Raw genomic sequence first — 27,346 nt, forward strand, 5'->3', positions numbered from 1 at the left:
AAAGGCTTTACAGGATCCGGGGATCGAATCCCACTGATGTAGCATTCATCTCTTTTGGTAATATATCGATTTTATTTGCAAACATTCGACCCAGGTTTCTAGAAACGCTGCATGGTTTACCAAGAGCTTAGGTCCATGCTCACAGATAATATGTTAAAGTCAGGGAATACCAATCCTGGAGTAGAGTGACATATCTAACATGCAAGCTATACAAGAATCCGCATTATCACCGTGATTGTATTCAATGTAACTTCAGCCAAATACCGAAAAATTAGGTTATTTTTTAAGTTTGTTTTTGTTTGAAGGTGATATTAGTTTTCGTATGTTAACAGGTGATGGGAGACGCCCATTGCCCGGTGTGGAAGACACGGCCATCAAGGTCGAATAAAGAAGACCAATTCAGCAATGATTATTTGATCAGTGTTATACCAGTGACAGCTGAGAAGTAAAGTTGTCGCCAGCAAGTAAAGAGTCAAGTTTACCTTACGTGCCAACGGCCACCGGTAGCTTGGCCCCGTCTCCAGGCCTCGTGGTATGTCGATGACACGACCGTCGTAACACCCTAAATCAACAGGGTTTCTTTTCCTCCAGATCTTCTTTCTTTATTTTTGATCTTTAATGGTGTAGTAAAGCCAGATCAAACGTGGACTATTCCAATTGTAAAACTCTTGCCATCCTCAATCGCTCTCCATCTTTCTATCTTTTTCCCCTCTCTCTCTCTACTATCTGTTTATTGTTTCTTTGTTTGAAGATTTGATTTTTGCACTAGATGGGTGATAAAGAGAATACAAATTCTTGGTTGACCCGTATTAAGGTAGGAAAGGAAGTTTGTTTAATATTCTAAGGCAAAGAGACAGAGAAAAAAAAATATATTGGTCTTATCACGTCTTAAAGTGCCATTTTGTTTTTCACTGCTGCGAGTATCCCGGTAGTTTAAAAGTTACCATCGAACATGACCAAGGAACGAGCGAATCCGTTGTCTTATTGGTCGAAAGTTGGATGAAACAGCTTTCCCTCCCTCCCTTCCTCCTGCCCGGCGAGCAGCGAGAGTATAATGCAGACCATCGACTGATGGTGGCGACATTCTGTATAGCTGAATGTTTAAGGTGAGATATTTTCAAGCATGGATCGTACTACAACCTCATAAAGCATACAGTTTGGGTCAAGGGAAGCAAGAAATATATAATATACCTTCCCGATTACAATAATATTTGAGCAGCTATCTATGAAAATAAATCATGTAATTTTTAGGGTCAACATGACCAATGTCCAATTCGTGCACTAAGAGACTCTGCCAAAATAACTCTTTGTACGTAGTTGTATTCGTCCTTTACAAAGTTATGAAACACATTCAACTGTTAGAGTAAGTATGCGATTGAACACTAAAACATTAAAGAATTCCGACGGCATATCGATTTCATACATATCTGAGGTAACTTTTAAATCATGATTATGCGGGGGTTCAGATTATGCATATTTCTGCACCAACCTCTACTCTCCCCAAAGGTGCCAGGATAAAATAAAATAATTAATGCATGGTTATGCAAGTGCATCTTAAGCATCCACAAATGTGTAGGTAACCATATTTAAAAGTCGTTTGAATTACAAAAAGCATGATTGATAAAACGATGAAATATAGTCACTCTAATGTGATGCAATAGACACAACCTTGACAACAATTTCACACATAATACCGTGGCTGTGTAAACAAGTTATCATAATCAATTAGGTAAATCAAACGAGGAAGCAGACCGACCGAGCCATAAATTCACGGAGTTTTTTTAATGGCTAATTATACTAAATTAAGCTACAATAAAAGGTGAATTTATACGACTCTAAATAATATGAAGATTTGATAACATGGAATAATTTGTACGGGCTATGCACGCTATTTCCAAAAAGTGGGAGGATATTTCCCCCTCCCCGAAATTTACCCTAGTTGATTATCCACGAATAAGATGAATTAATTTGGACAAAAGCGGATAAATAACATGCATATATAGTATACCATTTCATATCAATTTTAAGTGACAAGTCCGGTGTATGGCAGGTTAATCACCAAGGGAAAATTGTGTAATATTTTCATAAAATGATATTTTGATGATCTGAAAAAAATATGATACATAATGTTTGAATGGGAAAATTTAACTATCAAAGATATATATTTATGCTGCAAATTAAAGGAATGAAATTTAATCAACAAAGGCTGCAAATAATTCATTGTCCTAAATGAAGTTGACTTCGAGTATTGACGACATAAAAAAATTTCCACATCACCATACAAAATTAAAACAGTAAGAATATTGTTGAAAATCTTTAATACCTCCCAACGGACGCTCAAACCCAAATAATGCTCAGTTAGAATTTAGGCATAAAATCCATTTCAGGACAAGAATTTTAAGGGCATGCACAGAAACAACTATCATTGCTAATGTCCTTAAGTTATCTAATATTATCTTCTCATTTAGATGTAGTATGGATTTGAAATTATATGAAGCATGATTTTTATTAGATTACACAATCATAAAAACTACTGTAAAAATAGATTTACCAGAATTTCACAGAACTTTTCATTCGTTATTGCCTGTGATTTACTATTCATATGCAAGCAATCAGGATACTGAAACTACATATTAAAATTAGTAAGTGATCAATGAATTAATTTAGTTCAAATGTTTTTATTTCTAATGTGTCAAAGAATACAATATAAAAACATAAAAATGGCACATATAAAATAGCTTGGTTACACATGATGTAAAAAAATGAGAAATGTCACACTAAATGTTCGTGAACGATGTATACTCAGGAAAGACGTAAAAAATTAACATACTGAATATACTGTTTCATAATTTGTCTGTCTTGCATGATTTAATTCTGTATAACGATCCATTTTAAAGTCATCGCACCTTCACCATAGTGAATGAAATCTTAAAACTTCGACGAAGATTACAATAATTATGAGTCTCGTTGTAAATTTAGATCGATCGAAGATAAGACTAATTTAAGTTTAGATTTTAATCCCTATTGGAAAACACATATTCAATTAAATTCAATTCTTTTATTTCATTTCCATTCAAAACATATTACAAAGTAATATAAAGTAATACAAATCAAGCACAATTTTACAGAAGGGCATTCTTACTTCGTAAAGCAAACAAAAAAAGTATGATATAGAGCTTAAATAGAAATGAGGGGACCCACAAAAAACAAAGCTTGTAAAGTGTGGATCCCCCTTGGAAATGAACAAAGTATAGTCGACTTATTATTATACATATAGTGTATTAGTGTGTCCCAGAGTGTTCACAGTGCGAAACACAAGGTGAAAGCATCTTCACATTGTTGTATTTGAGCACGTTAACAGTGTGAATCAAACTTCCAAAAAAAGATCCATTCCGTGGACACACACTGTGAAAACTCACACCTTAGAGGTAACCACAGTTTATATGTGAACATGTTAAAAAATGTAACCTACAAATTCACATGGTTAATATTGTAATCACACTGCGATTACACCGTCTGACACTGTATCCTTCCAGCAGTTTTTTGATGATTATTGTCCTCCATTGGCAGCACAAAAGCAGAATACACGTCAGTTTTTTTCAAACAAGAGATACACAACATTGGAATATTCTCTTTTCAGATGTCACAAATCTCCAGCTACATCACTTAAGACCCGTTCTCTTTAAATAATGCGTTGAGCGTCATCAATCTTCACCTTTTAGCTCCTCGTTAAAGTTGTTAACATGCTATTCTGTATCCGACCCTGGTCATGGTATCATAAACGTACTTTTGTACAGTCCTGGAACAAATCAACATGAAAATGTGACATTACTATGATTAACGAATTGAACATTCATGAAATAAAGAAGGAATGCAATATGTAGTGAACCTGTGTAAACGGGAAAAGTCTTAAAATGAACAAGAAGAGGGAAGAAGAATATTTACAAGCTAATCACTTTCTGTGATTAAATCATAATCACTGCTTTGAACTTTTAAATTTGAAGGGTTGATGACACATCTAATCCATCTCGCTAGGGACCTTTTGACAAAGCTGAGAAAGGAAAAGAAAAAAAATTCTACAAGCATTTGAATGAGCGTGTATGCGAATATAATGTTGGCGTCTGGGACTAATCTTAACATCTTTAGCATCTCCATCCAAAAATACCTTGTAAGATCAATGTGCATTGCTGAGCATGCCTTGTATGCCGAGCCTTAAGTTTTTAAGCACCTTTGTGTACATCTTCCACCCTCTTTGCCTTTTGTTGTTTTTTCCGATAAAAATCCCCAAATACATCTATTTCTTTTACGAGTTATCTTCTATCATTTCTGATTTTTTATAAGGGGATGCTGGTTTGAAAATAAAATATAAAAAACGGTTTTCGTTCCAAAATCAAGGTGAATTTGGTGAGTTTTCTAGATATTACCATACCAACATTACCTACCTGATTTCCAGGGGGTGCCGGCTATAGTGAATAACATACGCAGCACCCCTGGAGTAACCTCGGGGGTGCTTCAGCCCCCAGCACCCCTTCTCCCCCCCATCCCCCGCTTCCCAGGACCATCTGGTAGAGGTTGTGAAGCACTCACTGAGATCATGGATGTACTACATTTCAACATGGTAGGCTTGATCACAGTATGTTTCATTTCCTCTGCATATTTGAGAACTCTTCTCCCCTTCTCTAATTGTTTCTCATCTATTTTTGTCTGAATGTACAATTCCTCTTTAAATCACAGTATGAGAGTGTAACAGTTCTGAAGTGACCAACCTATATACTGTGCATGTCCTCCAGCCAAAGGTTCCACACGGTTCAAGCTTGCTTTCCTTCACGAATCGTCTTGATCCACGTCGTAAAGTCTGAGAAAAAGTTTGGAGTGGGCAGTTGCTGCAAAAAAAGATTCAGAAACAAGAGCAGGTAAAAATCAACATGAATTTTAAAATTAGTTTTATTTTTCAAAGTGTAATTGGGTGAAGAACTAGCAAATGTTGATGTAATTTATTTTTCATGGACATAAGTGATTCAGTGACATAAGTTCCGATTTTGGATCGAACCAAAAAGCTCGCATCAATTCAAAAACAATTTCTTTATAACCGCGGATACAATGGAATGCTGCCTCAACCTCAACGAAACAGACCCTAATCTGATCACAGCATTTTCTTCATTACATATTCGTCGATCGGTATGGAGTCTGATTCGAAGGTGTAGCTTGGTATATCTGTTGTGAGTTGTACATGTTCTTACCGTTTCTCACATCTCAAACCCGTGGTTCCAGATGGACAGCGACATCTATTGTTTGGTAAGCAAGTACCTCCATGTTGACACGCAGGGCGGCATTGGACATCACCAACTAAAGAAATGATAGATCAGATAAAAGATTCACCGCTCTGATTAGTCTGTTACATTAATTTTTAATGTTTTCTGTTCATATCAGTGTGAAAAGAGTCCTCCTCTCTCCTCCCCCTCTTTCTCTATCCCCCTCACTCTTTACCTCTCTTCCATTGCTCCTATCTTGCCTATTTGGCACATAGATCCATGGTACCGAGGTGTATATCTACACTTGTTGATCCCCACGCAAGTTCTTCCATTTCGACAAGGTCTAGTACATCGAGTACGCTCCTTTTCTCTCCTCTCTCCCCTTCCTCCCTCTCCCTTTCTCTATTTCCCCCTCCCTCTCCTACTCAACCCTTAGTATCTTGCCTATTTGACACTTTGATCCATGATACCAAGGAGTACAGCCGTACATGTTGATCCCCACACATATGTACCTCCATTTGGACAGGGTCCCCCACCCTCGTTCTCTCCCAACCCCTCTCCATTCCTCCACTCTCTTTCTCTAGCTCACTCCTCCCCATCTCGCTCTCCGTCAATCTTACCTCGTCGGCATGTGTACAGCTACACTTGTTGGTCTCCACACACGTTCCTCCATTTCGACAGGGTCCAGTAAATCGAACCCATGTACATGCCCCCCCCCCCCCTCTCCCTCTTTCTTGCTCGCTCTTTCCTCCTCCTCCTCTTCTCTCCCTCTCCATCTATCATACCTCATTGGCATACTGATCCATGATATTCAGGTGTACATCTACACTTGTTGATCCCACATATGTTCCTCCATTTCGACAGGGTCCAGTAAGTCGAATACATGCGCATGCACCCTCTCTCTCTCTTTCTCTCTATCGGTTTATCCTCCTCCTTTTCTCTCCCTTTCCATTTATCTTACCTAATTGACATACTGATCCGTGATATCCTGGGGTACAGCTACACTTGTTGATCCCGACACACGTTCCTCCATTTCGACAGGGTCTAGTACATCGAGCACGCTCTGTATGTACAAAAACATTATTTTTGAATAATCGATTTTTAGAAAGGGCTATTCATTTCAGAAAAGCTTAATGTATTTCGTCTAGAATTTTGAGCAATGATGATTTTTTGCTCTGGTCATGCTTTAAAAGGGAAATAGAATATATCTCCATGTCGAGTATCATCTATCCAGAATAAATACTGTAAGAGGGACACACACGCACCACCCGCACACTGCACCTAGCACGCTGTGTATAAAGCACCAAGAATGCCACCACAGGATCACCACATCACCTGTAGCACTGGCAGCACCTGACAAGACAAAACCCTCTACAGGATAGCGTGAACGCTTTTTTTTGAAGGGTACTTCTTCAAGATTCAACGTATCGTTTATTGTCTGAATCTACGCGAAAACTTTACATATACCATCCATACACAGGTTTTTTAAGAAATAGATATTTGAATTACTGTTGCACAGCAGTTAATAAAATAATGTTGATAAAATCAAATGGGTTCTTTTCATATGTCCTTACCAAACTGACATCTAGGCCCGTAGAATCCAGGTCGGCAGATACAGGTATCGGAAGCATAACATACACCTCTATTTTCACAAGCTGGTTGACATTTAGCTAATGATAAAGAGAGAAATACCTCAAGTGAGGCTTACTCGTAATCATAAAATATTTATCTTAAAAAAACCCAGAATGTCCCATATGTGTTATATAATGGAGACTGTTGCAGAAAAAGTCACCGTTAAAATGACTAAGTATAGAAGTCGTATTTGGCTGCAACTTTTTTATGAACAGATGCGAATCTCAGTTATAGATTGATTAGAATCTATTGCATCTATTTGCAGAACGGGTCCAAAGATATATCATTGTCATATTCGTTGAGTATTGAAATGACCATTCGTCAGTCATAGTTCATACTTCATATTTATATTCCAGCTATAAAAAAAGAATCTATTGCGTCAATTTGGAAGAACACCGTCACATAAGATACATTTTATTGCAGCAATGATGGGTTGTCATTCTCCTGAGTAACTGTCTGTTATCTCAGCAAAGAATGCCCATTTGTTCAGTTTTAGTTTTTACTATTATTCAAACGTTCGCATCTTTATATAAAGCAATCACATTGTACAACCACTGTCACCAACATGACCAAGGTTACACTGACTCTATATCAGACATGGTGCACGTTCAGTTAGAACTTCTGTATTGTTGCAGAAAGACTCCTTGAAAATTAAAACATCAATGGTATTATAGCAAGTGTTTGAGTTTGCCGTTTGCGATTTCACCGATGTGTTGATAGACCCAGGATCCGTAACACAAAGCTTAGCAATGGATATAAAATATGTAAGACCTCTTCTGATTTCTTCCTGGTCAGTACTTTGAATCAAATGTGCGTGTAACATTGATCTTGATTGGTAAATCCATTTAGCGATTGATCGCTAATCTTTGTGTTATGGAGCGCTGGCCCGCTCACTTTGTACACTTTCGCAAAACTTCGATTCATGGGGTTAACTAATGAAGTATCTCCCTTCTTGCTCTGGATAATGATAGCTTACGTGTTTGACACTGATCTCCTTCAAATCCTGCTGAACATTGACATTCGTTTGGTCCAATGCAATTACCGCCGTTCATACATGGTAGTTCACAAGTAGCTAGAGGCAACAAAATGAATGATGATTAAAGGAGAATGAAACCATTGAAACAAGATAGCTTGTGTGAAAACAGAAAAATCAAAGAAACAGATCAACAAAAGTTTGAGAAAAATCGGACACATAATGAGAAAGTTATGAGCATTTGAATATTGCGATCACTAATGCTATGGAAATAGCAAATTGGCAATGCGACAGAGATGTGTGATGTCACTTGTGAACAACTCTCCCCATTATTTTAGTATATATTTCACTTGAATTGCCTCTTTTATCACATCTATCCATAGATCATGTGTTCTTTCTACATGAGGGCATGTAATACATATTTTTTAAGAATACATAATGGATAAAGAGTTTGTATCATCATAAGAAAAAGCAAAAAGAGACATTTGGAGGGTATTTTATAGTCCACCAAAGGGAAAGTTGTTCATCAGTGACATCACACATCCTTGTCGCATTGCCAATAGGAGGATCTCCATAGCATTAGTGATTGCAATATTTAAATGCTCATAACTTTCTCATTATTTGTCCGATTTTTCTCAAACTTTCTTTATTCTTATTCTTTGATTTTTCTATTTCTACACAAGCTTATTTGTTCCAAAGGTTTCATCCCCCTTTAAGTTATAATTCAGTCAAGACACCGATTCTATGCATAATGTTTCATCAATACACACAAATGTTTATTTTTCTTATGCAGGATTTCATTTGCCTTAATCTATTATGAACATTTATGATGTAATCTTTCTAATGATGCTGTTATTGTTATCTAATCAAAAACTAGCATCTGTCATTCTTGTGATTTATATGTATAATATGGCTGCATGACAGGCAGCTATCAGCATAACAAATCAAGGACCTCGGTATTTTTTGTAGACAAAATTTACGATTTGCGCTGACTGTACGCGGGTTCGTTTGAACCTGTGAATGTCATTTCTTGTACACGAGAATATAAAGAGTCTCATGCATTTGAAAACGTCTCTCTTTTACACGCTTATAAAAGCATTTCTAAAGAAATGGGATCATGTGATGTTGGCCTTTGTAATCTTTATTCTCCACTGAATCATCGCAAATACTGTTTAACCCAAATTTAAAACATATTTCCCCCCACCGCTTTGACACATTGATCCACAGAAAGAGTCTATTAAAGAGTTGTATACGTGCATCAGTCATGGCAGTGGCATAATGAAGAATGATCAGTTGTCGATACAACCACTTTGATTTCTGAACAACTGATGACAAAATCATGCACATGTGGACAATGTTTTGTGAAACTTACGAAGATGGCAGTACGATCCAGTATAGAGACTTGTACATGAACACTGGTTGTATCTCTGACAGGTCCCTCCATGCATACACGGTGGGTTACATGTAGCTGTTTTAGAAGAAATATTGTGAATAAAATGAATCAACAACAAAGATGTCACTGTACAATTATCTCTCGTAATCGTTCTGATATTGCTCTACTCATTCACATCATTTTCTTTCAATCCAAGCCGCCGCCCCCCCCCCTTCCCTTGCATGCAATTCAAATGATACATACTGTAAATATGAATGATTCCATGTAATTTTAATACGCATTTTATATTTATTGTGGTTTGATATTTCTGTGATTTCGATTGCACTTTTCCAACAACTGTGTCTCAAATTTCAGCTTACTAATCAATTTATATTAATTCATTTTCATAAGAGTAAATATTCTCACTGGTCAACTTACATATAGATAGTTAATGGTAGTATCAAACAACAGAGCAAAGTTAATAATATTGTACTTAGAATCATGTACTGTTTGATAATACTAAAAGCTCATGGAAGATTTTTTTTAAAGGTCACTATTAAATGTCATACATTGAGTTTGAATTTTGTTTGATAATTAAATATGCAATCTTTTTATTGCCCGAAATCCGAAATTATTGTCAATTATCCATTTAAATATTCGTGAAAAAAATATACTAAAACTTACGAGTACACGTTGATCCTCCATACCCTAGAGGGCAGACACAATTGTTTGGTCCCGTACATTTCCCATAGTTCAAACAGGGAGGGTCACATATGGCTATAAAAATGATAGAATGGGGTTGACAAAAATATAAGATTCATGAAAACGAAATTGTTATCGGGTACATTTTTTTTCTTTCCATAAATTCCTTATTTCCACATTTTGATATATATTTCGATTTAATAAATCCTTAAGATGTATTTCACTGAAGAACGTCATACTCACACATATTCGCACCAGGAACAGTGCCACGTTTTTGAGCCAGAAAATACATGAGTTAATAAATCCCTTTGAACATGTTGAAAGTGGCTGTGCCCACGGATTTCGGGTTTTCTGCCCCTCATAACCATGATAATTACAAAGGAACTGTCAAGCTGTTCTTGGAGGTAATAGTAAAGTAAGTTCTAATTTGGTTAATGGTGTATATTTTAAGGTACCCACCGTCACACCTGTATCGGTTTCTTGGTCTGACCATATATCCATTCCTACATGTACAATGGTAACTTCCTACTGTATTCACACAATTGTGTTCACAGCCTCCGTTTGCATCGGCACACTCGTTAAGATCTGTAGGAATACATACATTTATTGAAGTGATGTTAATGGCAGCATTGCTTATGTGATATGAAGCATCGTATCACCATTTTTTTTTTATAGGTATTCATACTACAACGACTGTTTCCTTTCAAACTACTGCTTGCATTGGCGCCATCACTATCAACCTCATCGTCGTCATAATCACACTCATCGTTATCTCCAGCGTCACCATCATCTTCATCACAACCATCGCCACTGTACTACCATGGTCACTATTATTGCCATTATCATCGGTACCACTTATCGTCATCGTCGTCACCATCCTCGCAAAAGTCATTGCCGTCATCATCATCGCCTCAATCATCGTCACCACCAATCTCATGAGCATATCCTTAGTGGAAGCATTGTGTTGTAAATCTAGTGGAATCATCTAATATATATTTTTGTATTCTGTTTGTCTCTTTGTTTTACTTGCGTTGTTTTATCTTCGCTTTTTTCCATTACGGTCACATAAAGATATGCAATGAACATGGATATGAAAAAAGTAACAAAATATTATATACAAAGGTAATTCATAAAATCAATCCTCACTATCATCATCATCACCATCATCATCATCAATTATCTTACCATCACATGTTCGTCTGTCTTCATTAAGTACGTAACCTGGTCCGCATGAGCACTGGATTCCTAGTTGGTCAAAGCGACAGACCTGATCGCAACCACCCCGCTTTTGTTCACATGTTGTTATTGCTAGGTTAAAACAAAAAGGTAAGGGACCAACATTTGATTTGTATGGTTATTAATCAAATGCAAACAAATTTTTGGAATAAAAAAGAATTGTAAGAATTTCTCGTTTGATAAGTACCTCATATGCCAATCAAAGTATACTGGGAATACGAACCCACGACACACCCAAGATATATATAATTGTTAGAAATTATAGATGTGCGACAACTTTGGTAAATTTTTTGAAAAAATGGTGAGGCCGAAATAATGTGGTTTAGTGGTTAAGGCTCAAGTATTCTAAGCTGGGGCCAGGGTTCGATTAATTTTGGGGCTTTAATAATGTTTTCAAAATGGAGGATAACTATGGGGAACTTTGATTTAAGCTACCCCTACCATTATTCTCTTACCACATTTCGTTCATAACAAACACACACCCATCCTCACACACACCCCCACATACGCATGCATATATAGAGAGAGAGAGAGAGGGGGAGATAAAAAGCACCAGTCGCCCATGCACCATCCCCGCTACCACATCCATTATCTTACCTACACAGCTTGATGAACTAGATGGTGATATGACACTGGTGGGACCACAGTCGCAACGGTAAGTTCCGGGTGAATTGATGCAAACTTCCTCACATCCTCCATTGTTAATGTTACATTCGTTGATGTCTGCAAAAAAAAGAAAAAGCAAAACAACAAAAATTTCTCTACTCTTTTCAAACTGGAAGTGTTTGTTTCTTGCTTTTTTCTGGAAATCAAATAGAAAAAAATACATATATAGAAATATGTTTTCATATGCACTATGAAACATATTTTATACATTTGATCTATTATTTCAAAATTATTCATGCTATTTGTATATAATATATCTTATATCTGTACATATAGATTTAAATTTTATTCATAAGACAACTGAATTTACATAAAGAATAAAAATGAAGGATGTAAAAGTATAGATATTGTTTAGAGAAATTTTATGTAATCAATGAACGTGGGAGACTGAAAATGTTTGGAGCTTATAAAATATGTTGACTGAGAAGAGAAAGGGAAGATGGAAAAAATCAAAGAATGGTAGATATACAAATGAATATTAGAGAAGAGGCGTATGTGAAAGTATCGATTAGATGAAGGGAGGTGAGAAAAAAAGAAGCCGTCGTGGAGGATAAAGAAACAGGGCAGGGAAACTGTTACTATGTTGAAATCAAAGTCTGCAGAGTTGTCGTGAAGGTTCGATTTAAGTAAATTAAATGTAGTATCATCTAAAATTCCAATCTTCTAAAAATGTATTAGCCATTTAATCTTTGGTCACTTTGTTGTTTCCTAAAAAAAAATAATACTACAGTGGTGTTTATTTAGTATCTTCCTTTTGTTAATGTGTTCATCATTCCTGAAAAAAGACACCTGAAATATGTTTTTTTACTTAGTTTACAAAGTAAATGAGAGCGTATTAGATAGCTACAAATAATGTGAATTATATCTTAAAATTTTACCCCCACCTCAAATTTACTTTATTACATTTTTATAGTTATTAGTCAAAGGAAATCGCAAGGTACAGCCAAAAAATCAGTGTTTTTCTTCACCATTCGCATCTGTTATAGGATCATGATGATGTTGAAGAACTATAGTAGTGAACAAGTCTGTTTGGGGGAAAACCAGAACTTATGCAGTCAAGGGGGCTTAGTTATTTTAAATATTTTATTCAAAAGACAGAATTAGTTTATACAATGTGAATCCCCATTCGCTTACCCACACCATCCACATTTCAAGAATGAGAAGGAGATAATTCCTTACCAATGCATGACGAGCGATCTGAATGAAGCTGGTATCCGGCATCGCAGGAACATCTGTACGAACCATCGGTATTGATACAATGTTGCTGGCAGAGGTTGTCGTTGATCTCACATTCATTCTTATCTGAAAAAAAAAACAAGTATCAAATCACATCTGTCACATATATCAGAATAAAAAATGCAATGTTGTTATTAATCTGTTGTCGTGTTGATGCAACTCTCTGACTAGGCGAGTGTTAGGACGCCCTCAGCGTTCGTCAACCAAATTCTCTGATTAAACAAGCTCCGTGGCTGTGACGATGCTGTTCGTATTCAGATTTTTAAGACAAAATTTCACTCTTGCGTGGGGATAGGATCTGCTTGTCGTATCAGCAAAGTAGTACACACATTGCTTCAACGAACTGTGCTATATTAATTCATTCAGTCATGTTAATGCAAAATAATAAAATGTATGCTAACTCCCTACGTGAAAGAAAGAAAAAACAACATAAAAACTTTAACAGGTTCATTAAAAATATTATAGAAAGATATGTGCAATATTGTGATACCAAGAGCACTAAGGTTCTTCTGTAAGGCTACAAACATGTTTGGAAATAGGAATGTAAAGTTGCGCACTGATGTTGAGTTAGCAGGGGGGATTCAAATAAATAAATATGTATTCTTATGTTGAATTACTGGTCACATAACAAAAATACAATATGATTGAATAGAGTCTAATTTTGAAGCTTTCATGTAAAAGACACAGACATTCGGCAATAAAATGAAATGATTGATCACTGAAAGAAGTGATCTTACCTAAACATTGTGAATGCTCGTATCTATCTACGTCATATCCTCTCCGACACTCGCAGCTATAGGTACCAGGTGCATTGGTACAGATATGCTCACATCCTCCATTGTCAATGGCACATTCATCAGCATCTAAAATTGAAACATACAGTCAATTGTTATTATTGTTTTTATTATTATTATAATTTATTTATTTCATTTTTATTTACGCAGGGTAGCCCTTTCAGTTATAGAACTGATTTACAAAGAGGCCCCGCAACGACCAAAAGAACATATACATATATTACAATGGACGTATCAATAAGATACAATCATACAATAAAAATAAACATTAGGAAACGCGTACATAAAGAAAAAAATAACATTACGAAAACATATACAAGTAAAGAAGAAACAAAATAAAGGATCAAAGTGGGGTTTAAAACTAAGGTTTCAGCTGAAAGAATTTACATTTAGTTTTGAATACTTGAAGGGATGTTGAATTTCTAAGATTAGAGGGAAGCTTATTCCAGAGGAACGGACCATAATATTGAAAGGACTTTCAATCTTTCAATCATCATTATCTTTCGATAATTATTATCATCACAATTATCATTATTATTATTACCATCATCATTATTATCATTGTTATTATTTTTATAATTTTTATCATCATCATCACCATCAGTATTATTATCATTATTATTATTATTAATATTATTATCATTATTGTTATCATTATTATTATCATTACTATTGTCATTATTATTTTTATTTTCATTATTATTATTATCATTACTGTTATTGTTATTATCATTATTATTATCATTACTATTATTATTATTACCTCTATTATTATTATTATCATCATCATCATTATCATTATTTTCATTAGTATTATTATTACTATCATAATTATCATTATTATTTCTTTGGCGTCACCTATGTCTGGGAGGCGAAAATCCACTGTCCGAATAACGGAAAAACCGGATCATTTTTCAGGTAAATTTCGGGTAATGAAAAACAAATCCAGGAAATTCCGGGAAAATCAAAAAATTACAAATAAACGATGTTATGGTGCAACTTTCAATATTCATGCTATATTTCAAGAATAATTTGCCTCAGTCAAACGTAGGCCAAAATTTTCTCGTACTCGCATTTTGTAAGTTTGTTGCTATTTTTGCGATTGTTGCATTTAACCAAAAAAAAAGTTGGATTCCTTGATTTTGGTCACTTGGACCAAATTTAGGCTCGCTTTGTTATGGTCCGATGTTTCGTCAAAATAAAATTTGAAAATTCCAGGAAATGTCTATGAATTTCAGGAAATTTAAGATTCAGTTTCGGGAAATTAGTTTTGGATCTGTGGAAACACAACTCAGGTCTCTCCTTCCGATATCACTGATTGGGGGAGTACAGGTGGACCACTACACTAGGGTCCCCCCCCCCATCTTATACGAATAGTGCAGTGGATTCTTGATGTGCAAAGGTGGTGACACTCCTTTTATTCACACGTCCTCCAATTAAAGTCCTATCCCTCCGGGGGGGGGGTTCTATATATTCAAAATACGCAAATAATAATGGAAAACTTCAATTGCAATGTCTTTATTAAAAGGGATATTTATTCGTTTGATAGAATGGAATATCAGAAGGAGGAACATGGTTTTCGATAACTGGGCATTATGAAAGTGCTGATGACGATGATGACGATGATGACGATGAAGACAATGATGATAAGATGATGATGGGGGTGGTGGGTGGTGCTGGTACTGGTGCTGATGATGATGATGATGATGATGATGAAAATGGTGGTTGGTGCTGGTGCTGGTGATGATGACGATGACGATGATGATGATGATGATAATGATGATGACGATGACGATGATGATAATGATGATGACGATGATGATGATAATGATAATAATGATGATAATGATGATGACGGTGATGATGATGATGATGATAATGATGACGATGATGATGATGATAATGATGATGATGATGACGATGATGATGATGACGATGATGATGATGATGATGATGAAGCTGATCATCATCATGATCATACCCAATTAACTTTTGAGGCTACTCGTCGATTTTTTTCTTTGTAATAATTCAGACAGGTACGTTATATGTAACTTACCATCGCACTGTTTCCCATTACCATGGAAACCAGCATAACACTGACAGAAGAATGAACCAATGATGTTTCCACATCTAGCAAATATATGACAATCGTGTTGAGCAGTGCCACATTCGTCGATATCTTTGGGAGGATACGAAATCGTAAAAAAAATTATTTTATGAGAATTAAGAAAAAAGTGAGGATAATCGTAAAATGAAGACGATATCCTACAAAGAGATATTTGTGTGTTATAAAGATTATACATAAAGTCTCAGAAAGAGTATCACTTGGAATGAATGAATAAGTCATCATGACTTGGGTTTGTTGTTTGATAGCAATACACGTATCGTACGACAAAATGTCTTCAAATCTAAAATATGCAGTCATAAACAAAATCATTCATAAGTATGGAAAGATTTTTTTATGTCTTACAGTAAATTAGAAACTTTTCCTCTCTGCTTCAAAGTGGTTTTAATCATTTCATACCATTCCATTTTCGATTATAGAACAAATAGACATTTGCAAAAACTGAATGGGTTATTTACTCTGAAATCATAGCTATATAATTTATAAGACTCTTCAGAAAACACGAGTATTTATAACATGTATAAAGAATGTGTCAATCGATTGAGTAAACCGTTAGCAATCAAAGTTATCTTTATTACTTGTTTTTGCTAAAAAAATATATATATAATACCGAGTTCAATTACCTTGGCAATTGGTGACGTTGCCTTCGTATCCCGATGGACAGACACATATAAAACTGCCAGGTAGATTGACACATAAAGAGATCCCAGGGCATATGTTCTCTATAACACACTCATCAATATCTGAAAATAAACATTAAAACGTCAATATATAACAGATTGAAATTGGTTTTAAAGGCGGATAGTTATTTTGTGATTCTTGTCCAGGATTCGCAATCAAAATCACTGATATAGGAGCTAGATTTGTCACAATCACTTAACAAGTCAGACCAGAATGGCCATATTATATACCACTATACCATACCGTTAACTCTTCCCGCTGCCGGGGTTCCAAGACGCCACGAAGGGCCATCCAGCCACGAGGTCTGCCAGCAGGGTTCTCTCAGGTATTGTTTGTATTGAACATCAAATAGATAATTAATGTCTTCTCTATCGTCTAAAAAGTTCAGATATCTCTAGTAGGTCCACGTGTATTAAACACTAGGACGAGATACGTTATACTTCTCATTTTGTCAGAAGCAAATTTTTGTATAATCTAGAACAAATAAAGTTGTCTTCTAAACAAACAGAGGGAATGGAAATTTGGGTAAATTACTCGCAATCAAGGATGTTGCAATATGTACATGTTAGGTCAAGAAAGCCAAATGCTAAGGTGATATGTGAGGAAATACCTCAGGCAACCCTTCTTACCTCCACATCCTTCTACTGTCTCCTCATATCCGTCGTGACATACGCAGAGATACGACCCCTCACTATTCTCGCAGGTGGCGCCCTCTCCGCAGAAGTTTTCCACCTCACATTCATTGAAATCTAAAAGAACAAGAATTGTATACATGTATATCTTAAGAGAACATCATTACAATCTGTATGGACTTGCCAATACCTGCTGCGGTTTTGGGAAGAAGTAACCAAATTATAAAACGTATTTTTAAATTCATTTCCAAAAACAAATTGTAGTTTCCTTTCTAAAGATTGCAGAAATAGTACACTAACAAACATGTTGAATAATAATAGTACAACAATTCTGACAGATCTATACGGAGCAGTAATGAGGACAACGATAAACCACAACCCAAGTCAGTGAAATTAAATCAGGCAGGGCTTCAATTCGTCCTTTTATTGTTTTTATCCAAACATCAAGTGGTTCACAAGAGATTCAAGTTTTATGAATCCGTTTCCACTTACCTACACAGAAACCATTTTCATCCAGCTCATAGCCGTCTAAACACATGCAGTCATAGGACCCGGGTGTGTTCAGACATACAGCATTAGGTCCACACAGAATGTGAAGAAGTTCCGTGAATTCACATTCATCCACGTCTGAAAATAAACAAATATAATATCAAAATAAATGCATGTGTTATTGGGAGTACTCCAGCCATATTAATGACTATTTCAACATCTTCACTATGAAAAAATAATCAAAGACCGCAATTTTTTTTCAAACCAAACTTTTCTACATATAAGTATTTTGAACTTTTTTAACTAATTTTTTTTCTTCAAAATTTATCCCACATACGAAGAAATGTTACTGGTTTCTAGAGAAAATAAAATTACAATTAAAATTAGAAGTGAAACATATCATTAAAATCAAATATTATTCTATAGCCGCATTCCTATTTGTTACGTTGTCACACGAATATTTTAAAAAGCTTCATAGCCTGGCTATGATGGTTTCTGTATTTATAATCAATTGTTTCCTCATAAATTGATTTAATAATTACATTTATAATAACAATACCAACATGCTTATATAGCGCATGTCACTGCCAAATGCGTCCCTATGCGCTTCATTGGATATTATTACCCTGGCTTTAGCCCCGCAGCCTTTTACAGCGCAGTGGCATTCAAGGAATAAATTCCTGCCAGGTACCCATATACCTCACCTGGGTCGAGTGCAGCACAATTTGGACAAATTTCTTGCCGAAGGAAATTACGCCATGGCTGGGATTCGAACCCACGACCCTCTGTTTCAAAGTCCGAAGACTAATCCACTGGGCCACAACGCTCCACATTAATCATTAATCATTTAAGTATACCTTCACAATTTCCATCTCCTAAGAATGAGAGGAATCCTGTTCGACAGTGACACTGGTAATCACCGATCAGATTGACGCAGTCACCACCAATACCACAGATATCAGGGTTTTCCATACACTCATCAATATCTACAGGATCAGAGAGAGAGGGGGAGAGGAAGGGAAGATAAGGTGAAAGAATTATTCATCCTAGATGCAACTCCTCCTTTGAAATCGTGCCAAACACCCTACATTTAATCAACGAGAATATGCAGCGAGCGAGAAGGAAATGGGAGCAATTTGTTATCCTACTGTCATCAAAATACAGTCCTGACAGCTGCGTGCTTGCATTACCCATTTGGCATGCATGTTTGGTGACATGCACGACGTTTGCTCCGATCTTATTTCAGAGGGTATAGCGTTAGAGTTACACAGTAAAAACGCTGTTTAAATTTTTATACAACGCTGTTTACTATATGAACCTTACAGAAATTGTTTAAACACTTTAAACAAGTGTTTAAATCTTAAGCAACAAAATTTAATTTTCAATATCTAATCTTCAATAAATCAAACAGGATTGTTTGATTTGAAGTGCTAATTTAACATTTAATGTCCTTGTATAGAGACTGCACTTTGAGTGCTGATTTTCTAGTTCAAATTTGAATGACTATAAAGCACCACTCAAAGTGCAGTCACTATACAAGGACAATAAATGTTAAATTAGCACTTCATTTTTAGAGTGTAGATTTTAAAGGTTCGGTTTAACGTGAAGATTTTCCGTCGGAGCAAGTGTCGCCGGAGCAACTGTCATGGAACCAATCATCAAGGACAGGTACTTTATTTGTCGTCCAAAATAATTATTTTTTCTACATGGAATGAATATAGGATTCATTCAAACAGGCATATCTTCCTATATGATTCGGGAATAACCATAGAATTTGACATCATGTTGTTAAAATAAGGTGGATATCTTCCTGAAATCATCTTGAATAAGGATTTTTTTTTTGCTATTCTGAGAATTATGCCTAAATATTGTGATATTTATGTCAGTGCGACTTTAAAAAAAATCTAAATGCTTTTAGAACACTTTCTTCCAACCACATTGAATCAAATCTGTTCATTTATTTGGATTTATTTCATTCTATTTCTTCTCTTAGTTTTGTTTTGGTATGTTTATTTTTTCTCATTTATTATTATTTTTGTCTGGAGGGAGGGGGGTTCAGCCTCACTTCCAATCTTCAGAAATATCTATATTTCGTACACGCTATTTCACAATAATACATACCTTCACAATATCCTTCATGACCGACTGGCGAGTATCCGCTGTTACACATGCAAACATGGAAGCCTGGTCTGTTTAAACAAATCTCGTTTTCTCGACATATCCCCTCCTGTTCACATTCATCAATATCTGGAAGATGACATGATTACAATAATAATTATAATAATGCTAATGATAGCCAATAGCCAATTTTTATATAGCGCTTTTCCCAGAATGGCCAAAAGCGCTTTACAGCATATTATTACCCCGGTCATTTGATTAATTTGATTCATTTCAATGCCGCACGAAAAGTGCACAATTTCCACTCACTGGGGAGCATTCCTTGCATTCATCGCAGCCTCATAATGGCGCTGGCAAATTAAAACATACAATACCTTTCGTATCCTACCGGGTACCCATTTAGCATCTGGGTCGAGAGTGGCAAAGTGCGGATGAACGTATTGCCGAAGGACGCTAGACCGCGGTGGGATTCGAACACACGACCTTTGTTTACAAGGCGAGAGTCAGAACCACCACACCACGGCCCTTCCATGATAACGGAGGTGGTGGAAACACGATAATTATTTAGTTTTTAAATGGCTAACATATAAGTTTGAGTCTTAACAACTTGATCAAATTTTACTATTTTTTCCCATTTTGTCGAAACTTCAACTGCCGAAGCCAAAGTGACACAAGCCTATTTGGCTTGCATGTTGAAGCTGGAATTTTTGGTCAACTAGGAACTATCGTATAGCAAACATTTTTTTGGGGGGAGCATATATCCTGAAATACAAATTTGATTATTGTAAGATTTATTATTATTGTAAGTGTTTCTCATTTCTACCTAGCTTGCTAAGATTAACATGATTATACATTAGCTGATATAGGTTTATTATGCCGGGTTCTTTTTTTAATTTTGAGGGTCTACAAAGATTTTCTACCCATTTCTCTTAATTTAGGTCAGAATATGATTAATCATGTTGATGGCAATGTGATTTTTTTTCTTCGAAATCCAAATACGACGGATGTCATTGTGTTGATTTTTCACTGGACATTGTTTATAAAATGCATCACTGAATGGAAAAGGGTATCTAAGCTTTACGGAATCATTTGTAAATTTTGGATGCGATTGGGTTATGATGAAAATAATATAAGTAATTCTAGCTTTATTTTTATGCGACGCCCATGCTAAGATATGATAAATTACCTGTGCAATTGTAACCATCAGGATCTAAGATATATCCATCCAAACAGGCACACTCGTAACTATCTAGTCCAATGGGAAGGCATATATCCATACAGCCGCCATTGTCAATAACACACGGTTCAACTGAAGGAGGGAAACGATACACAATGAGAATAAGACAATCAAACATAATTATTATTATTGAGTAATATTTCAAGATCAATTCGACTGCATTTCATAATTAGATTATACACACTTAATATGTTCAGTGACGTAATGAGCCAAATTTTTTGAGAGGGTACTATATACATGTCATCTGTGAAAAAAATTAAATGACCCTATCTATTAAAAATGAATTGTAATATCCTTTTTTATGAAATTGCATCTTAGCAATTTTCCTTTCCCTTTTCCCTCCTTTTCTTGTTTTTTTTTGGGGTGTCACATGACCTCCCGCAGCACCATCCCCATCTGCACATCAGTAATAACGTTAAAAAAAAACAACGTTAATTGTTGATAGAATCGACAAAAAAGTATTGTAAACATACTGTCACACTGAATTTCACTTGATTGAAATCGATGTTAATAGTAGATCAATATATATTTATCAATTCTTAATGATAATGTGTTGAATAAAGAAAGGTGACACTCAATCATGCCGAGGTCATAAAATTGCAAAACTGCTCAAGGTTTGTTCTGATTTTGAAAGTTCCATATCTTCATACCTTGGTTGTAAAATCAAGTTGAAAGTGCTCCAACTTCAGTCTTTCCTCAAGGAGCCGATCAAGGCAAATGGAGATTTTTTCCGCCCGCCCCCCCCCCCCATTAAATGGAAAATATGCAGGATCAGCCCCCGGAGACGTGCAATTGTAAGAACAACATACAATTGTGAATCGTAAGGAATATCATATACACATGGTAAAGGAAATGGAAATGGATGAGGAAGTAGAATGGTGTGATATCAAAGCTTCCGTACTTACAGACAAAACAAAATCATAGTTACTTGACAAACTCGTATAGGAAACAAGTTACCATAACATCCGTGTGGGTTTGGTACATTCTTCCTTTCTAGATGTATTGGTAACAATTAAGTCAATGATCGATCTAATAAATAAATCTTACTCATCTCCAAAAGACTCCAAGTAAGTGAAATATGCTTCATGTCTCTTAATTCTGTGAAATGCAAAACGATATAGACTGGCATTTTTGAGTCAAAAAGTTAACAAGCTAACATTTTTAACAACATAAGTTAACAATTTTATCTTGATATGGCGATATGCCATTTTTAGTAGTCCCCTCGCAATTATAATTACCTATTACATGCTAATTTCTGTCATTCGTGCGAACGTTTCGTAAAATGACTCCTCAGACGTTTTATCAGAAATAGTCTGTGTTTTCCGATAATTTCCACGGTCAGGGGCGGATCCGGGATTTTCCACGAAAAAAAATAACGCCATTTCTACATTACAAATTATAATTGTGCCTCTCAAAGGGGGGGGGGCACGGGCCGGATTTGCCCCCCCCCCCCCGGATTCGCCATCATGGTAGTATTCCTTCTCAGCCAATCGAAATCAAGGATAGTTCTTACATCTTTCAACTTGCTGAACGTAAAATGCTGATGAAACGCCTCCCCGGTATTTGGCAACCGACAAATAATGATGAAACACTCCCAGATTGCTATCATCCGGCTATCATAGATATACTGAAGTCTAAGATATTGGTGTATTAAAAGATATCACAAGAATGGTCTTTTCTTCAAACATCAAAAGAAACAAGAATGGTATTTTCTTCAAACATCAAAAGAAAACCTCACATTTTAACACTTAATAATGACTCAAGTTCGTTCGTGTCACTCTATACGATAGTTGTTCATCAAGCCATGCGTAAGGCAACAAACATCTTTATAAAAAAAACAACCCATGCTTATAACAGTTACTGTGTGTATCAAACTATATGGACAAGGTCAAGGGCTAGATCACTGGTCGAATTAGCCGCCATCTTGAATCGTCATAAACTGTCGGCCTTTACTTTTCAAATATCTGTTGCAAACACCTGATCATGTCAAACTGGGATGTCAAAGAGCACCTTCATGCACCATGTTGCACTGTAAGAAGGAACGGGGAAATTTATTTGCTTTGATTTCTTTTTCTTATTTCAACTAATTATGATTAAATCTCCACTGTTCATTTTATCCCATAGCTTCAAAGAAAAATATGAATATCGCTTTCGAATATACACGTCCGGGATTCAAACCCATGTGGCCAGCCGTGGGACAGATCCAGGATTTTCCTAAAGGGGGGGGGGCACATTTTCCCGAGGAAAGAATTGACAAGCAAATTTTTTTAAAGGTTTTTCACCAAAAATAATGACATAAAGGTCTTCACTTTCAAAAGGGGAGGCATACTTCCCTGTTTTAACGGCATTTTTACATTACAAATTTTAATTTTGCCTCTCAAAAGGGGGCGGCACGGGCCGGCTTTGCCCCCCCCCCCTGGATCCGCCAGTGGGCCAGCCTACTCATGAGCTTAAATATTACTGATTGAATTAATGTATTTTAACGTTGATCTCTCTCAGATCTGTCGGATGGTGACGATAAAGGTCAGTCCCAGATGTAGGCTTTAATGATCATTTCGAGATTGACTGACATCTTGAAAACAAAACCACACAAGCGGTATTCAATACATAACCTACTCATGATCGTAGTGTTAAAGTGTTGGGGTTATAGTAAATTGTAAATGTTAACTAATTTGGTATGAGATCAGTTTTGTTTGTAATGATAATTTTAGTACATTTAGTTATGATTCATGCCAAAAAAAGTTCTCAATATACTATGTTTGTTATGTTATGGAAAATGTATTATATACGAATGATGTAATTGCAGAAGTAAACAATAAAATCAAATCAAATCAAATAGTCTTAGAGAATTCCCAGCATGCAATTTCCCCCCTTTAGACATACCAATTCCCCGCTCCTGGGTGATTTTATTTTAAAACTACCATATTTTTTTTGGGGGGGTTGGGGGTTGTTCTTGTCTATATTTGTCGGTGTCATTTCTTGCCCATGAGAAATCGCCTAAACTCTTTATAGCATGTATAAATTTACTGGCCCCCTTCTCGAGTCATCGTTGTATACAGCCAACCCCCCCCCCCAACACACACACACCGCTCAACATTGGAGTTTGGTCATGCTTCACCTACCTGAACTTCCAGCTTGATAATTAGAACTGAATGGATGCGATGATGATAATGGACCTAAGTAGCTAGCACTTTCTGAAGGAGTCGTAATCTTAGCCGTGCTCGTAGTTTTGGTCGTACTTTTACTTGATGTCGTAATCGTATTCTTTGTACTGGTACTCATAGTCGTACCAGTTGCTTTCGTTTGGCTTTTTCCTGTCGTCGTGAGCACGTTCCTTGACGAGCTCGGTCTCGATGTCGTATTCATGCCACTGATCAAGCTCGTACTCGTACTCGGAATCGTCTGTCAAAATGTAACCAAACAAAATATCATGAACAATTCCGCATGAGGAGAGAATATGCAGTCGCACCAGCGTACATAAAACTGGAAATTCACCAATACCAGATGTAAGAAAGTTCTGACAATCATTTAACATGTTAAAGATATTTGCTTAATGTCACAAAACAGTTTTATGCACAACACAGAATGATGTGCGAATGGGCCGTTGACATCATACACTCAATATTTACTGATTTTGTATTATAAAATATGAAATTATTACAAAATATAAAATATTTCAATTTTTAAGTTTGAATTCGTTTAATGGATTTCTTGATCGAATCTAAGCAATTCAGAGGAATGTGATTTTTTTAATTTTCACTTTCATTAAGCAATCAAATCCTTAAAAAATATTAAATGTAATGAAGATTTTTTTTATACATAACATAAAACCGTAAAGAATAATTCCATAATTCAAGCTGGTTTATAATAAATTACATTCTTTCTCTCTCTTCTTGTCTATCACCCCACTATCTCCCTCTCTCTCTCCATTTCTCATTCATCCCCTCTCTTCCACTCTATTTCCCTCGCCTCTTCCCCTTGCTCTCTCCCTCTCTCTCTCTCTCTCTTTCTCTCTCTCTCTCTTTTCATCACAAGCACATGCTCCTGTCATCACGACCATCGTGTCAGAGTCAATTTAGTTTGTCGCTGTAAAACATAATCCCATCCCCATGACCTTGAGATTGGAGCTCCAAGTTCAACCTGTACATGCTTACTCTATTTTCATTACTATTTTCATTCGAACAAGGAGATACTCCTCGATTCGACTGAAAATATTACTTGAGACATGTAGATGGTCAGAAAGTCTGACGTTCTGAGTACATGTATAGGAAGATTTACTTCTTGGTCGCTTATTGTCACGACAAGACGAATAGGTAGACTAGCTAATGTCTGGAAATACTAATAAGTGAATGACATCATCGTGAGATAGGTGATGAGAACCGCTAACAAACAATATATTATGTAATTTTTGACTGCGAAATAATTGATTGATAATTGGTCCTTATGTAATGCCGACTGTGAAGTTATTTGATAATAAGCCATTTCCGACAAAACGGCGTGAGCCGTGTTGTGTAAGGAGTTCAGCTGAATCTGTGGAAGATGTTGTATTGTGTGGCAGCGTGTCATCTTGGCAGCAAAATATGAATGCATGTGCTTGTATATGACAAACAACTGCATGAAAATGCAACACTGAACTGTAATGTCACATTGGTCACATTCTGCTTTCAATGGCCGAAAAGTGTTACATCTAAACTCAGAGCTAAATGTTACAGACTGATTCATGGACACTATGATCTAATATGGAAATGGAACCCCTATATGGTGACGGGCACAAACTGACAAATAGGCTACCTAATATTCATGTATTTCAAGTCATTCATCATAATTCCATCCTATAGTGTGTAGAATATTTCAAAATATCGAAGACACATTTATGTCCAGACATAAAGGCCCGTATTTTGAAGTCAGGTTTAAAGTTGTGGTTTAATTATGGGAAGTCATTTTTGTGACATAATTCTCTAACAGTAGTGGTTAAATGTATCAGCTCATTTTAGTCGCAAATAACACCTAGAATTGCCTTGGAAGGGTGCATAAGATAGTTGTCTCCACCATTAAAGAATTAGGAAAGAGCGCTGTAAAAATGAGCAGCATGCAATGTAAACAAAAATTTGACATATTTGGTGTAGGAGAAATATCGAACGGAAAATGAAACCAATTAACCAAACCAGGGTCCCGTAAGGTTAGCCATTGATCATACGCTTGATCTTTACGATTGATTGTACATTGTAGTCCATGGAATCAATTGTAGAAAAATGTTATACGATCATTTTTAAGTTTTGTGTTACGGGCCCCTGGAATGGGATAGTTGCCCAGTAAAGAGGAAACTGGCGTTCAGCTGTAGAGCCCTCAAGCACTGTCAAGTGTGAAGGGGAATAAGTCGATTAAGTAAGTAAGTGACGTAGCAAGGGAAAACGGTCTCCCTTGCCCCCCCCCCTCCCCCTCTTAGATATGCCACTGCAAACATACAAATGAAAGCGGGTCCAGCCCGACCAACCATACAAGCTATACGCTACTTTCAATGACATAATTTACCATCGGTGCATGGGTTTGGAGCCGATATCATAAGAAGTGTGACCGTAATAATCATGACCATGATAACATGTATTTGAATAAATCCCAACAACAGCCATTACCATCTTATCATTTTAATGTAATGCAACAAAAATTAAAGCAATTGTTCACAAAATGCATTACCGATCATAACACAACTTACCGCGGTTGTAGACGGATCTGTCGGGTTAATATGTTGACTATCCTGCGTTGTAGCTGATGTTTCTACTGGCTGGTTACTCATTGTGCCATTCCCAGCCATCTCGGACTGACATAAGATATGGTTCATCGAAAATGAAAATATCAAGATTCGGAATAACTTATCCATCGTTGTAAGTTCACTTTTCACGTCGCAGAATCTAGATGTTATTAATCATAGTCTGACTGTATAATCCCACCCACGTAAATGGCACCGGTGGTTGTTGGCAAAGTTTTCAGGTTTGCGACACTCTGCTACCAGACGACACAGGCTACTACGATATCCAAGCTCGATAGCAATCAATTCCACCTTCGACAAAGCTCCAAAATGTGAGTTGATTAATTGGCTACGTCCATCATGTCCATAGTATTTGATGTCTCGGGTCCTAATGCTTTAATCCACCGTTCCAATTCGGATAAACCCCCGCCGGTTGGCTGAGTGTTCAAGTAATC

General features: G+C 36.3%; 1 protein-coding gene across 4 annotated transcripts; it reads right to left on the bottom strand.

Annotated features, from left to right (window-relative positions):
• Positions 1-813: 813 nt before the first annotated feature.
• Positions 814-27,346, bottom strand: LOC121408254 (fibrillin-1-like). Of its 4 annotated transcripts, XM_041599651.1 has the most exons (22): positions 26,859-27,342; positions 24,268-24,547; positions 21,095-21,217; positions 19,912-20,037; positions 18,648-18,776; positions 17,794-17,928; positions 17,299-17,418; positions 16,612-16,731; positions 15,920-16,042; positions 13,807-13,932; positions 13,013-13,135; positions 11,765-11,890; positions 11,117-11,239; positions 10,391-10,516; positions 9,914-10,006; positions 9,230-9,325; positions 7,861-7,956; positions 6,827-6,922; positions 6,214-6,315; positions 5,241-5,346; positions 4,767-4,883; positions 814-3,799 (listed from the first exon to the last, which is right to left on the bottom strand). In XM_041599651.1, exons 1-22 carry the CDS (start codon positions 27,021-27,023, stop codon positions 3,739-3,741), a joined length of 2,712 nt encoding a protein of 903 aa, XP_041455585.1. In that variant the 5' UTR covers positions 27,024-27,342; the 3' UTR covers positions 814-3,738. The 4 variants fall into 4 exon arrangements, with proteins under 4 accessions (XP_041455585.1, XP_041455587.1, XP_041455586.1 ...); XM_041599653.1 differs by lacking the exon at positions 10,391-10,516 and having other exon boundaries at positions 26,859-27,346; XM_041599652.1 differs by lacking the exon at positions 9,914-10,006 and having other exon boundaries at positions 26,859-27,345.

Source organism: Lytechinus variegatus, chromosome 2, assembly GCF_018143015.1.
Source record: "Lytechinus variegatus isolate NC3 chromosome 2, Lvar_3.0, whole genome shotgun sequence".
In the NCBI taxonomy this organism is placed as follows: Eukaryota; Metazoa; Echinodermata; class Echinoidea; order Temnopleuroida; family Toxopneustidae; genus Lytechinus; species Lytechinus variegatus.